This window comes from Ursus arctos, unplaced genomic scaffold (assembly GCF_023065955.2).
Source record: "Ursus arctos isolate Adak ecotype North America unplaced genomic scaffold, UrsArc2.0 scaffold_36, whole genome shotgun sequence".
In the NCBI taxonomy this organism is placed as follows: Eukaryota; Metazoa; Chordata; class Mammalia; order Carnivora; family Ursidae; genus Ursus; species Ursus arctos.
Window position 1 is genome coordinate 11310709 of NW_026623050.1, and position 14677 is coordinate 11325385.

The window sequence follows — 14677 nt, forward strand, 5'->3', positions numbered from 1 at the left end:
TGTTCACCACCAGTACCCGATGACTCTTACCCTCGTCTCTCCACATCTAGATTACTACTAGGGTGAACCTCCACTCTCCCGGCTCACGTTTCCATGAGCTCCGTGGAAGAACACTCCTGACCACTCTCTGGCCCCCACCCCTCTCCCAAGGAGGGAGAGCAGCTTATCTGATCACCCGTAGATGCTCGCTCTCTTTCTCAGCTCTGCCTTCTGGCTCTTTCTTCTCCTGGCCCCCGTGAGCGGGCTTACAGCTGTGCCTCATGGCCCAAGCCTGAGTGGGCAAGTTTAACTCTGTGAAGTATTAAGCAGCCCATTGTGGAGTTATGTTCTCCAATCTATTTTATCAGTAATAAAACTGACATTCTTATCTCCATCAGTCTGTTACCTTAATTTGACTTCTCAATGATCTCCAAGCTCAGGAGGGGAAGAAAGCGGTGTTAATTATTGCTCCCTTAAAGCCTCAGCAATTTCCACAACTGCTAACTCGTCTTTCTGATGCCCAGTTCTTCTGGTCTGTTCTGTACACCGCAGCCTCAATAATCCCCTTAAAATGCCATATTTATCCTATTTCTGTCTTGTTCAAGAATTCATATTAGTTTCCCTCCTCTTCTGGAGCAAGTCCAAATGCCTCATTCCAGCCTTTGAGGCCCTTCACTGCCCCTTGTGGCCCCTCTCTTCTTGGCTCCTCAGTATGCCCAACACTAAAACTGCCCCTGAGCAAACCTTCCTTTCATCCTGCCTTGGACTGACTCACCCCTGTCCTCCTCTCGGATCACCCCCATTCACTCTTTCCCTGGATCCTCTCTTGACCTCTGCTCTGCTTCCCAAGACCAGGTCTTATTCATTGCTGTCTGTCCCCACTCCTTGACAGGCTTGCCCTTCTCAAGCCATATGGTTCCAATTGCCATAAAGATGTTTCACTATGACATCACATCATCTCAAGTTCACCACCTTCCCTAAAGTTAGTGATTCTCTTTTTGGGTTCCATGACTCCCAGTCCAACCACTATCCTGCCCTTCCTGACTATCCTAACTCTATCTGCCTGACCTTTGGTCGCATGGCCTTCTCTACCACCTCACATCTCAGGCACCACGAGTCATTGCTCCTTCTCCAAAATGACTCTCTTGAAGGCAGTGGCCAAGGACCCAAGGTGGTCCATGGTGGACCCATGGTCTCCAAGGACCCACTAAAGGGATCATGGAATCACTCCTTAGTCTTGTGGGTCCCAGAGCCTGTTGTGCAAATACCCAGGCTTCAGAAAGCAATCCCCTAGCCCTGACTCCATCACGCACCAGCCATCATCTTTTGGGCCTCATAGGGCTCCATGTAGCCATCATTTTCAGGGACCTTCTCTGGGGCTCCTGAAGCTCCTGCTGGGCCTTCACCAGTCTCCTGAACATCAAATGGGTCCGCGTAGTCTTCGAGGATTGCCAACTGTGGGAAGACAGTGAGGAGAGCAGGCTTCAGACATCTGAGAGACAGCTCTGCTTCTACCCAGATGCTTTGTCCATGGGAGTGAGTCCTGGAGAGAATGTCTTAGACCCAGAGCCCGAGGTATCCAAGGGCAGGCTCTGAGCTTGGATGGGGACAAGCTCTGGATCTTCCTCTGCAGAGTTCCCCTACTAGGCTGCCAGCAGAATGGCAGATCTACCTTTTCTGTTACTTTTGTGCCTCTGGGCCATCCCTTAGGTTAAATAGCCAGGATGAAGCTCTGAGCATTAAGGCCTGCCTCAGTCTGGGTCTAGGCAGGGCAATAGAGGTGTTTAACACTAGATGGTTCAACAGAGGGAATTAATTCAGAGAGCTGGTTACAAAGGTGTTGGAGGAATTCAAAGAACAAGTAGGGAATAGCAGGCAACTCAGAGATTAACTCGGTCCATGCCCACAAGTTCAATCCCAGATGCTGAACAAAGAAAAATTTGCTGACCAGCAAGAAAAGAAAAGCCAACTACTCACTTTATGGCACAGCTCTGCTGGTTTATCCTCAGAACATTCATCAGCATGTCATATGCGTATTATTATATTCATTTTAAGGAAATGGAGGCTCAGGGCAGGTAGGGAACAACGTGCCCAAGACCATTCCACATAAGTGGAGGAACCCAATTGGAACTTGTGTCCTTTGTGCAATATTATGCTGCCAACCTGCCCCCGTGGGGATCTTGGCCATTCTGGGAGAGAGACCACCTTAGGACAGCCCTGAAGAAAGCCAGGGTTTGGGCTCTGCTGAAATCCCCTGGTTCCTGGAGGACAAGAACAGGAAAGGCGTAGCCTTGACCCTCCACATCCCACACTGCCCCTTTCTCCCTCACAAGTGGTTCATGACCAACCCTCTGTCCCTGCTCCAGTCAAGGCAGAGCGACCTGTAAGCCACACACCCTGAGGAAGAGCTCAAGGTGCTCAGGGTGGGGTGCAGCTGAGGACAATAGAGCCTTTCTCCAAGCTGGGCACAGGCTCCTCGAAGGGGGGAGGCCAAGGTGGAGACAGAGCCCAGCCCACCCAGGGCTGCCAGCACCTCGGGGGAAGCACCACACACTGAGTTGACAGGCATTGACAGGAGGTGGCTCTGGGGCCTGCGGCACAAGGAGGGGCCACTCCTACCTCTTCTCCATTCTTGGTGGAGGCTTGGGGTCTGGGCCAGATCAGGATTGTGGGAGCCAATTGAGCAGGGAGGCTATGAGGGCTGATTGCCTGCCCACCACAGAGACTCCTCCTGCATGTTTTTTGAGCCTCCCCGCCGAGTCCCTCTAGGGGTCTCTGAAGCACATCCCAACAACTCCTACCATCTCCCCTTCAGTTCTTCAGCTCCCACCATGTTCCACCTTGTTCCACCCAAGTCCCCAGCTCCTTCATTTCCCTAAATCTCTACCTGCTTCTGAGAAGACCACCACCATCTCAGGTCATACCATCCCCACCATCAGATCATCCACTAGCCTAGAGTTCTTTGTTGTTTCTGTTTCTCCAGCTCTAATAAGCACCTGGCTCACAGTAGGTACTAGAAAACTGTTTCTACTAGATCACTGCCTATCTCCCGTTGGAGCCCTCCACCCCTAGTCCTCTTTGCTCCAGGAAGCAGAGAAAAGAAACCCACTCCCACCCCAAGCTGCTTCCTCCCAGGCCAACTAGCACCCACAGCCCCACCCACCAGACCAAGGGGGCTCTGGAGTTGGCAGCTGGCACTCAGACCCACGCTCCTATGTGGCAGCTACTTAACAGTAACTGAATCAATGTGCGTGCTATCCTTAAAATGGTGTAATGCCCGCAAGAAAAAGTCCAAAGTTAGGGGGATTTAAAGAGTCCACTTTCCTCTTCGGTTTCTCCCTACGCACCTCTGTTACCTGCAAGTTCTGTGCTGTGTCTTACCAAAAAACCTTTCTGTCTGCCTGGATTAGATGATTTTCTTTCTTCAGAAAGGTGCCTCTGTGCTGGGCTATTATTACACTGTGTAGCAAATACTTGCTTTATCATCTGTCTTCCTGTAGATCACGAGCTTCCTGAGGGTAGGAACCACGTTTACTGCTAAATTCTCAGTGCCTAAAAGGGCTCACTAATTGTTAAATTAGTTCACATAAAGCAGGAAGAATGGACAAAGGAAGCACTTTTCCTTGTTTATTCATAAGAGAAAGCATCATGAATCCAGCGGGGGATGGGGAAGCACTAAGTCCCGGGAAGCTGCTCAGTGAGAAGTGCCTGGCCCAAGCCCCAGTCCCCCCAACTCTACAGAGCCCCCACTCCCCTAGCCCTTCCCTCACCAAGCCAGTGCCCTTCCCACTGGAGTCCCGGGCTGGACTTGAGCTGTGACCCCTCCCAGGCCCAGCACGGGCCTTCCTAGGGCTAGCCCACGGTGCCTGTGGGCAACCAGGTGGCAGCTCTGTGGGCAGCTCAATGGCTCCTCTGTTCCATCCCTGACTCCACACCCTGCTCCAGGAAACCCTAGCCCCCCGCCCTGGGCGGGTCACCCAGAGGAGCCACCCACAGGGCCGGGAGTCAGGAGCAGAAGCAGAAACACCTGCTGGGAAGGTTGGCAAGAAGGGTACCCACCCTGGGCACATAGGATCCCTGTCAGAGGCCAGGGCTGCCTTCCCAATGGTTTCTAGGTCACGTGAGGAGGCGAAACTGCTCTGTGGGGGAAAGCTGCTTCTGCAGGCTTCTGACACCTTTGCTCTATCCTGATTTATTTTGTTTATGGGACCTTTACCTGACTGTTCTACTCACTGTTGTATACCACCTCCATCACAGGGCCTGGCACAGGGTAGGCGCTCAGTGCACATTTACTCGATGCTCCAAAGGTCTCCCTCTCCTCAGACTCTATCTTCTGGAGTGACACAGACTCTCAGATCCCCATTCACCCCAACTCTGACCACTCTGGCAGACCAGTAGCTGCTGTGGGAGCAGGCTGTCAGGAGAACCAACATTTGAATGGGGAGCAAAGCCTCTGGTTCAAGGGCAAAAAGGAAGAAATGGCAGGGAAGGCACCTAAAACCAGAGCTAATATTTAGGCAAACCCTCTGGTAGACAGAACGCTACTGAAAGGCTGAAATACTTCCAAACTAGTAGGCAAGTAGCTGCTGCTCAGAGGTCCCCTTGTCCCCACGCCTCCTGTCAACCAGATCCCCTCCCTCCTGCCATCTAGCAGGCTCCAGACCTGGCTCTTGTGCCTGTTCCAACTGGGCAGTGCCCCTCCCAGAGCAGCTGTCCTGCTTTGACTCTCCTTCCTGCCTCAGCCTCTCCTGAGATAGCTGGCAGGCCCACCATCTGGCATGACCTTCCGCTCTGCAGCTGGGCCCTGCTGGAGTTCCTGACCCCACCCATGGGGCTTGCCAGTCCAAGGGGAGCTAGAAGGGGGCACATGTTACAGGATTTGGGCTCTGCAAGGTCCCCAAAGTCTACCCCTGCCCCTTTCCTCCATGTCTTCAGTTGACATTGAATGTCTGGAAGCCTCCGGTTTTTCACCTGTAGAATGGGGATGGTATTAGTACCTGTCTCATAGGATTGGGAAGAGGACAATGAATGTTAAAGTCCTTAGTTTGGAGGCTAGAATGGAGTCAGTGCTCGATAGATGTTAGCCCTGCTGCTGATCTCTTCTATTCAGACACTAAAGCCCAGAGTTTAGGTGCTTGACAGGGTACACAGACGGCATCAATAGAGACAAAACTGCGACCCAGGTCTCCTGACTCTCAGTGCCTTGTTCCCAAGACAACTTGGGAAATGTAGCATCTTCTCTCCTCTACTTGTAGATTTAAAATACACTTTAGCATGTTAAAGGCTCTGAGAAATCATGTAGCAAAGAGAGCTGTCTAATTTTGTTTAACTCGGCATTTCTCCAAAGTATTTAACCGTGAAATCCTTTTTCTGCTGAAAGTCTGTCAGTTTGGGAAATGGTATACTATTTACCTTTCCCAAGATCAAAGTTTTTGCACCCTCTGTTCCCACTTACTGCAACACCCTTCCCAATTTTATCTGCCATGGAAACTCATTCACATGAAACAAATTTATTATCATCTTTTTCTAAGTACGAAGAGATGTCATGCTTGTAAGACATTTGAACATCACAGACACACAATGGACGTCGACAACCCTTTTAAGGTGTGTCTGGGGCCACCTCAGGCCTGGGTGGCTAGTGCTGGCGTTCAGGTTCAGGAAATGGTGAACTCAGCACGGGATGCACTCTTCATTCCTTCTCTGAGTCTCCTTCCTGTGCTCGGTGAACACCTCCCATCTCCTGTCTGCAGGGCTCCCCGAGGTGCCATGGTCCCATGGCACGGTGTCGGCAGCCAGTCTGCCGTTAGGCTGTCTCCTACTTACTAGCTGTGAAACCATGCAAATGTGATCCAACACTCCTGTGCTTCAGTCTCCCTATATATCACCTGGGGATAATAACAGAATCTTCCTCATAGGGTTGTTGTCAGAAGCTACTGGTCTAAAACATATCGGCTGCTTCAAAATGGTACCAGGCACACGGTAGGTATTAGGTAATTGTCTGCCATTATATCACTAAAGACGAAAAGACCAAATTTCTGGGTCCTCCAGGAGCTCACAGTGACAGCCACAAAGCAAACTCCAAAAGAGTGAAGCACCTTGAGGTGCTGTGAAGCCCCGGGGCTGTGCCCCAGACTCTGGAGGCAACGCACGCTCACTGCATGCAGGGACTGGGCTCCCCCTCTGCTCTCACATGAATAGCGTCCCACTGGTTCTGCGGGGAGGGCAAGCTGCAGGGGGCAGCAGCTACCCTTCCAAGCCCCAGGCCCCAGCCAGCTGCTCCCACCCATGTTCCCCAGCGCCCTAGCCATTCCCAGCTCCCAACAGGTGGAGTTCCAGGGCTGACTGAGGTGTCGCTGAGTCACTGACCAAGCCAACAAGCTACAGATGCCTTCCCAAAAGAAAGCCACAGCGTGAGAAGGCGGCAGTGGGAAGAGTGGACGGGCCTGCCATAAAATCCCCTGGTAGCCGCAGGCCTCAGCAGTAGCCCCCCAACCCCGGCAAAGCACCAATGGCAGCAAAGATGGCCAGCCCAGGCCCCAAAGGGTTAAGAGATCTAACCAGTCCACAAAGGTCCCTTTCTGGGACCCTTCTCTTTTCCTCCCTCTGCCTCCCTCGGAGGACATGTGCAAAATAAACAGATCAGAACTCCAGATTCAGTGGCAGTCATAAGAAGAAAAATTAAAGCAAGAACAAACAAACTCAAAAAAGGCAAGGACCAAGTCTTCTAGGTGGTGAGTCCCTTTCAGCGCCCAGGCCAGTGTCACTTAATGCTATAGAAATCCTGGCACAATCCTGCAGAGCCCTGCCCCTACTTGCCCTCCTGACCCTGAGGCAGAGATGTCTTGTTTGACTTCAGACACCCTCAATGTCTCCTTCCCTTTCCTCCTCCTTCCTTTCTTTTCACTTGTTTCCAAATTTGGGCCTGGAGGATCCAAGTCCACGTGGACACCATGTATGAGGTGTATCTATTTTTTAAAGTTCTTGATATTTTGGGCCCTATGAACCCCTGTGAGAATCTGGGAGCTCTAAGCCTTTTCCCAGAAAAATGCTCATGCACCCAAATATTTGCACACAATTTCTGGAGCTTCATGAACCCCAGAAGCCTCTCCATGAGCTAAGAACAAGAGCCCTAGTTTCAGTGCATACAGGGTGCCTGTCTTATTGTTCACATCATCTCTTTCTCTGCCTCTCTGTCTCACACACACACACACACACACACACACACACACACACACATCTTGGCAGGATAGAGGCAAAGGACACACTGCGCAGATGGTCACAGGCAGCTCAAAGCTTCATCCAGTTAGGGCCCCCTCCCCGTCCCCCTTTCCTAATTAGATCAGGTTTTTCCTGTTGAAGATCTGAGAAAAGGGAGCAAAGCAAGGAAGGCTCCGTTCTCTCACCCCTCTGCCCAAAGTGTGGCCTGGAGGCCAGACAGGGCCCAGCACCATGAGGGAGTTCTTCCTATGGCCAGATGGCGAGGCCCTGCCTGCCTGGTTCAGGGTGCGGCTCCTGCTGCTCCCACACCTGCCCTGCCAGTCCTGCCCAGATGGCCACCCTTGCCCCCTTGCCAAATGCAGCAGTGGGTCTCAGGGAGGGCCAGTAGCCAGAGCCCTGCATGGGGAGGTCCTCTCAGGGCCCTGTCTAAATCCCCATTCTTTCCTGCCCCCCACATTCACTTTCCACAGGGCTCATTTCTCCTCAACCTTCTCATTACAGAAGTATTTCCACCCATTTCATCAAACCTCACAACCCAGGCCCTCTCACAGGGTTCTGACCCACCCACCAGCTACTGGGCTCCAGAAGAAGAAGGAAAGTGGGCCAGCCTAAGGCACATCCTGGTCTACAGTCCCTATCTCACCTCAGGAAGTGACCCCAAAGCAAAAAGCCAAGAAGACCCACATGGCTGAGAGGAGAGAAACAGAGAATTGGGACAAAACACTTCACAGAACAGAAACTCCAGCTCAGTGGGCCAGCTCACCATTCAGGCACAGCAACTTGGGTTTAGGATAAGGGGCTAAGGTACCTAGCCTGGACTCTTCCTAAGGGAAGACTCTGGGATTCCCCCAAACTCTGCTCCTAAACGAGTGGAGCGGCTCTCTCTCAATGGTGGGAGGCTCCAGGTCAGGGCCCGCAGAGACAATGTCCCTGCCCCTGAGCCAGTTTGGATGGCGTCCTGGATCCTTCTCATCACACCCACTGAAGAAACCACAGATTGTGTAGCTCCTGGGAGATCCTGCTGGATTTCATTCCTGTCCCTGCAGCTGACAAAGAGTCAGACACCTCTTGGCCCCTAAGGTCTGAACAGCCCACAGATCACAGAGCTGACCCAGGTTGAGGCGTGGATGCCCTCGGTGAGAAGAGGCTGTGGATCACCCACAGTCATGTGGATGCAGCCCCTTCCTTGGGAGTCTCTGTGGGGAAATGTACAAAAGGGAGCTGTAGTTAAGGGAGTCTCTGACCTTCGGGTCACCCTAGCAATGGACAGTCATCATTCAATGGACGTATTTCACTCACCCCTTTTTATGCTAAGCATGTCAGGCACTTGGGAAATACAGACATGAGGAGGACAACGGTCCTTGTCCTAGAGGAGCCCATGGCTTGGGGGGCAGCCTGTTAGGCCATTCCAAGACTGCAGAGAAGAAGGCCAGGGATAGCTCAGGCCCATGTGCCAATGGGCAGTGGTCAGGGAGAGGACACTAACTGGTCAATAGTAAGAACAAGGCCTAATAATGCTCCCTCTGCCTCACTGCTGCCACCACCATCACATCACCCAACAGTGGGGGACAATGAGGAAGGAGAGGAGCTGAAGGACGTGATGAAAGCACAGTCTCCTTCGGCAGGCTAAGGATCCTGGCTCAGGATGGGCAGTCATGCCCCATGGCAGGAACTAGGGGATAAATAATTCGCATTCCTGAGGCTTCTGCTCTGACCTTAACACATTTCTCTATACAGGAAATCGGGCGAACGGCTCTCTCTCCACTGAAAGCCTCAACACTGGAGCCAATGGATTCAGACAGCAACTTTGCTCTCCCATCAAAAACAACTGTGTTCTCTGCTGAGGAAAGGGATTAAGCCCCAGGGCTGAGCTTCCAGGGATGTGTGAGGAGGAGACAACAGAGCCAGGGCAGCCCACAGAGTCACTGTAATGGAATTTAGGACTAGAGGGACCTGGAGATGGCCTTCAGCTATCAAGGAGGGATAAGGCTGAAATGGGGTTGGGCAAGGGATGGCTTCTCCACCAAGGGCCTCTGAGGCACAGTGGATGTTCTCCAGAACAGTGAATGCCCAGCTTTCCCTTCATCCCACACTTCAGGTCCCCCAAAGGCTTTAGCCTCCCTCAGAAGGCTTTAGCCTCTCCTTCCAGGAAAGAGACAAGTGGGCTCAGCCGCTCAGCCCCTTCTGGGCAACAGGTTCTAAGCACTGACTGCCCCCATACCTGGGGGGACAAGGGCAGTACTGCAGGAGTGGGCCTGCCTGGACCTCAGTGGTCAGTATCCTTGGTGAAGAGCTACACACTGCTTGTTCTGGCTTCCTGAGAACAACAGTCCATGTGGCTCCCGTACCACTGGGTAAGGCAAAGGCCAGGTCTTGCTGAATCCACAGGGAGAAACCCCAGCCCTCACCTCCTTCCTGGGGCTCCAGCACCTGCAAGGATGCTTGGCCTCCCGGAGGAGGCGGAATGGAGCTTAGTGCCGCCTCTGCCCTGGGGGGAGGGGTCAGAGATCAAAGGGCAGGGAGCTACTGCTCCCGGAGGGCAGAAAGGCCATAAACTGGCGTGGGGTGGGGGGTGTTCAAATACCGTTAGAAGTAAGCTCGCTGATTAGGCCCCGGGAGGAGGCGGAGGACTGAGATGAGGAGAGGAGAGCCCGTGAGGAAGAGGGTCACTAGTCCTGGGGCGATAACAGGGACAGAAGCAGAGTTTGGGGCGCACGTCCCAGATTAGTCGGTCGAGAAATTGAACAAAGGTGGATGAAGGCTCCGAGTCCCCGGGTCAAGGATTAAGATCTTGTCCGCCAGGAACCGTGACATTGAGGGGCCCAGGCCCGCCCCGGTCAGGCCACCTTTGTCTCTCTTGAAAGCCCCAGACCTCCTACCACCTTTCCTCCCGGCCACCCCCGCCCGGCGCAGCACTTACCCTGTCGCTGCTGGCTGGGGGTCCAGAGATCCGTTCCTCGGGAGGGGGCGCTGGGGGGCCAGGGGTCTCAACCCGAATAAGGCGGTGGGGAGGCGAGCCGTGGCGCGGGGGCGGCGTGGGGCCGGGGACGGCGGGGGTGGCTGGGGCAGCAGCGGCGCTGGACGGCCCCCCAGAGTAAGGGTCTTCGAAGTCGCGCTCCCTCTGCAGCCGGTAGGCGGCCAGGATGTCCGGGGGTGGCGCAGGGGGCGCGGCCGGGGAGGGTGCGGGGGGACGGTAGTCCGGCTCCGGGGGCGCCGGCTTGCCCCCACCTCCGCCGCCGCCCCCCCCGCGGAAGCCCAGGTGCTCTCGGAGCCACTTGGCCACTCCGCCACTGCCGCCCCCTCCAGGGCCGGCTCCCGCTCCCCCGGCGCCCCGGCGCGACCCCCCCGGGCCGCTCCCCGCGCTCGCCTGCGCCCGCTGCCCCGGGCCGGAGCCCGCCGGAGGAGCTCCGCTCAGTAACATGGGGCCAGCCAGACTGAGCGAGGGGAGCTCTGTGGCCGGGCGGGGGCGGAGCTCCGCCGGGCGGCAGGAGGGGGCGGGGCTCGTCAGTAACAAGGGAGGGGCGGGGTTCCTCTCCCTATTGGGGTCTCCCTCCCCCCTCCAGGGAAGAGAAGAAGGGGTGCGGGTTTCCAGCCAGTGTGGACGCACGAGAAGTAAGTGGGCGACCCCAAGGCAGGGGACGAATCCTGGGCTGAAGGTGAATCCTCCACGTGTCCCCACACGTGCCCCTGTGGGGGCGCACCTGTCTCCATCTGTTCCCCCTCCCCAGCTCGCAGCTCACGCGCGGCGCCTCAGACTCCTGGGTTCCCAGCCCTTGGACGCTCCCGTCCCTCCCCTCCCTTCCCCCAAGGCCTCCTAACTGGGAAATATCCCAAGAAAAAGCTTGGGAGGGCGAGAGAAGGGGCGGTTCCGTAAGATGTGTCTAACAATCCCCTCTCTTCTGTGTACCATGGGAGCCCCACCTACCTCCTCCCATCCAACTGCTCCCACTGCATTGCTTCCCAACCCAGGCACATCACAGATAATCAACTCCCTAGTGACACCCACTTCTCCCGTGTCGTTTCCACACACGCCCTCCTCACATGCAAACAGCCCTCACACGAACGCCTCCCACCCACCGGCACAACCTCTAGGAGCAGCCCGCCCCCGGCCCTGACGGCAGCGTGCACACACGCAGAAATCCCTTCAAGTCAAATCCCAGGTTTCATTGTCAGTCAGATTAGTGACAGAATAGAAACAGACAAGTCAATAAATCCAGTCTAGCAACAGTTCCAGCGTTGTCTATCACAAACCCCTTATCCTCTCGAGGCTCGGATGCTCAAGCGGTAGGCATTTTTGTCTTAGAAATAAAGCCAGTTTCTCCGCAGAAGTAATGTAGCCCTGAAGCAAACGCCAACATTTGCCTTTGGCTCTGCTGGGAAGGTAGCAGCTTCACCTCATCATCATCCCCCCCAGGCAATGCCTCAGAGTCTATCTCACCCTTGGGCTCATATCTGCCATGGGAGGGAGCAAAGAGCCACATTAGGCCCCAAAGGGAAGGGGGCTCAGAGGTGGGGTGGGGGAGTAGAGAAAGATGTGATGGTGAAACTGTGAATCCCCTAGGAATCCCAGGGCCCAGGCCTCCAAATATTTGTTGGGTTTCTGCTTTGTCCGTATTCTAGTTGGCGTCATAGGACAGTGCTTCTCAAACTTCAGTGTAAACACAGTCGCCTAGAGAACTTGTTACATTGCAGTTTCTGATTCTGTAGGTCTAGCTGGAGTGGGGTCCCGGCCTTATAGTTCTAACAGACTCACAAGTTATACAGATGCTGCTGATACCCACCACCACCCCCAAACATACACACACACTTGGAGTAGTAGGGTTGTAGGAGACACTGACTCAGGAGTCCAATAGTTGCAGGCTGTAGCCAGATCTCTGGGCAAGGTACTCAATGCAACTGATTCTCACTTTCCTTATACCTGCAAAGGGCATAATAACTGTTGTGTGAAGATTAGCGGAGACGACGGACAATGAACAGGCTTTGAAACCTGTAAAATGCTCTCGATGGTAGGCGTCAAATGAAGCCACATTTGTTTAAGAAGTATGGAGTTAAGCTGCTGACAGCTCAGAGGAACGGAATCAATCAAGTCTACACAAAAGATGGCAGGCTTCATGAGGGAGGTAGACCTGATCTGGGTAGGATTTGGGCAGATGAAGCAAAAGAGCAAAAGGTCACTCCAAGCTATGAGGTCAGCATGAGTTGAGCCAAGGCAATGAGGTAGGAAGCAGCATAAAGAAGGGGAGGATTCCTGGTGGAGAAGAATAGGAAAAAATGTTAGATGAGGAGGGGGGTGGATATCATAAAGGTAGAATTTAAATGATAATTAAAAACTAATACCCTGTGTGCTCCTTGTACTTCCTGTTATCTTAAATTATCTGTTAATGCACTTTCTTCCCTCCCCGGAGTGTGGACTCCTGGAAGCAGGCTGTTGAGCTACTCACGGGGGCCAAGCAGCTTGCTAGGAACCCAGGATATAGAGGTGAGGTCATCACAGCAAGGCTCTCTGAGACTTGGGTGAGGTTAGCCAGATCCAAAGTCTTGCATTTTAAGCATTACACCATAAAATCAGGATTCTACAGGAAAGCAGGGTACTCCCATCTCTTAGTGCAGAGCCTGTCATGTGGCAGGAGCTTAACAAATGTTGAAATGAATAAAGATCATTTCTCTTGTTCTTATTTTTATATAGCTATAATTGTGGTATACACAATTTTATGTCCTTATTTTTTTTCACTCAACATTGCATAGTTTCCCCATTTTTATTATGTAAGCTTTATTTTCTTCCAATTAAAAAAAAAAGTCAAACCCACAGACAAGTTCAAAGAAAGTACAGTGGAAATCTATAACCCTTCACCTAAATTCACTACTTTTTAACATTTTGCCATATTTACTCTATCCCTTTCTCTTTTTTCCTTAACTGTTTGATGCAAGTTGCAAATACCATGACACTTTCGCTTTAAATAATTCAGCAGCCATTTCCTAAAAATAAAGAATTATTCTATAGGGCCATTGGAACATGTCCACAATAATGTTTATTATGCAATTCGTATTAAATTTTTTCCACTTTGCCAAAATGTCTTTTATATATATACTTTTGTCCTGATTCAGGATTTAATTAAGGCTCTCCCATTGTATTTGTTTGTTAAGTTTCTTTAGTCTTTTTAAATCTTGACCAGTTCCCCATTTTATTGTTGTTAGTTTGTTTTTCATGACATTGATCATTATGAAGTGTCCAGGGCAGTTGTCATGTAGAATGTCCCACATTCTGGGTTTTTCCAGTTTCTTCATGATTCGATTCAGATTAGACATTTTGGGAAGAACCGCTACATAGGGGATATTGTGGACTTCCCACTATATTACACTGGCAGGCCGGGTAGCGCACATTTGTCCCTTCATTGGAGATGCTGGGCTTGATCACTTGGTTAATTTGGAGTCCATCACATCTTTCCTTTACAATTTAAAGTAAGCTGTGGTGGCATATCCTGAGATCTTTGATTATTTGCTCCCAACAATGTTTTGCCCAGTGGTTTTTAGCTTCCATTGATGATCTCTCCTTCTATTTGTTATGATGCTGGGGACTGCAAAATGGTGACTCTAATTCTGTCATTTCTTCTGCATTTATTATCTGACATTCTCTTGTAAAGAAGAGCTGCTGCTGCTGCTTCTCTCTCTGTCTGTTTCTCTCTTTCATCCCCATGGTCTCAAAAATTATCTATTTATCTATATGTCTATCTATTCAGTGTGATATAATCCATTAGTATTATTACTGTTATTACTTTCTCATGCTCAAATTGACCCAAATTTGGCTAATATGAGCCCTTTAAAGACGTTTCTGTGTCCTTTTGAGTTGGTCCCATCAATCTTTAAGCAGTTAACTTGCTTTCTTATAGAAAATATTTCAGACTTGTACTTCCCCTGCTGCAGACCCGTAATCTGTCATTTTTCCTGACTCCTTTTAGTTGGAAATGGTATTGAAAAGTTGGGGGCACCTGGGTGGCTCAGTCGTTAAGCGTCTGCCTTCAGCTCAGGGCTTGCATGATCCCAGGATTGAGCCCTGCATCGAGCCCCGCATCGAGCCCCACATCAGGCTCCCTGCTCCGCTGGGAGCCTGCTTCTTCCTCTCCCACTCCCCCTGCTTGTGTTCCCTCTCTCGCTGGCTGTCTCTCTGTCAAATAAATAAAATCTTTTAAAAAAAATAAAAAATAAATAAAAGTTGACCTAATACTTCATTTACGTACCTTTGATACTTTAAGAAAGACTATTCAATACATCATCAAATGAACATATTTTAGTTTGGTTCAATATTACCTTATTTGTTGAGCATTCAAGATATTTGCACTCTCTTCCCTTCTAAATAACCCTGTAATAAACATCTTTATGCAGATACGTTTTCCAGGTTTAGGATTATTTCCTTTAGCAAGATACCCAGAAATGGAATTATTAGGACAAAGGGTGTACATTTTTTTTTCTGACTCATTATATA

The 14677-nt window shown here is 51.6% G+C and overlaps 1 protein-coding gene across 9 annotated transcripts in view; it reads right to left on the reverse strand.

Moving 5' to 3' along the window:
- The window catches only part of SHF (Src homology 2 domain containing F), a 28522-nt gene extending 17878 nt beyond the window's left edge, over positions 1-10644 (reverse strand). For 7 of the 9 annotated variants that reach the window (XM_048218908.2, XM_048218890.2, XM_048218916.2 and 4 more), the window contains exons 1-2: positions 10118-10635; positions 1293-1434 (exon numbers count right to left, since the gene is read on the reverse strand). In XM_048218908.2, coding sequence (XP_048074865.1) covers positions 1293-1434; positions 10118-10618 — 643 coding nt within the window. In that variant the 5' untranslated portion in view covers positions 10619-10635. Of the gene's footprint in view, positions 1-1292; positions 1435-10117 lie in introns of all 9 variants that reach the window. The other 2 variants (XM_048218884.2, XM_048218901.2) reach the window with 2 other exon arrangements.
- Between the last annotated feature and the right edge of the window lie 4033 nt (positions 10645-14677).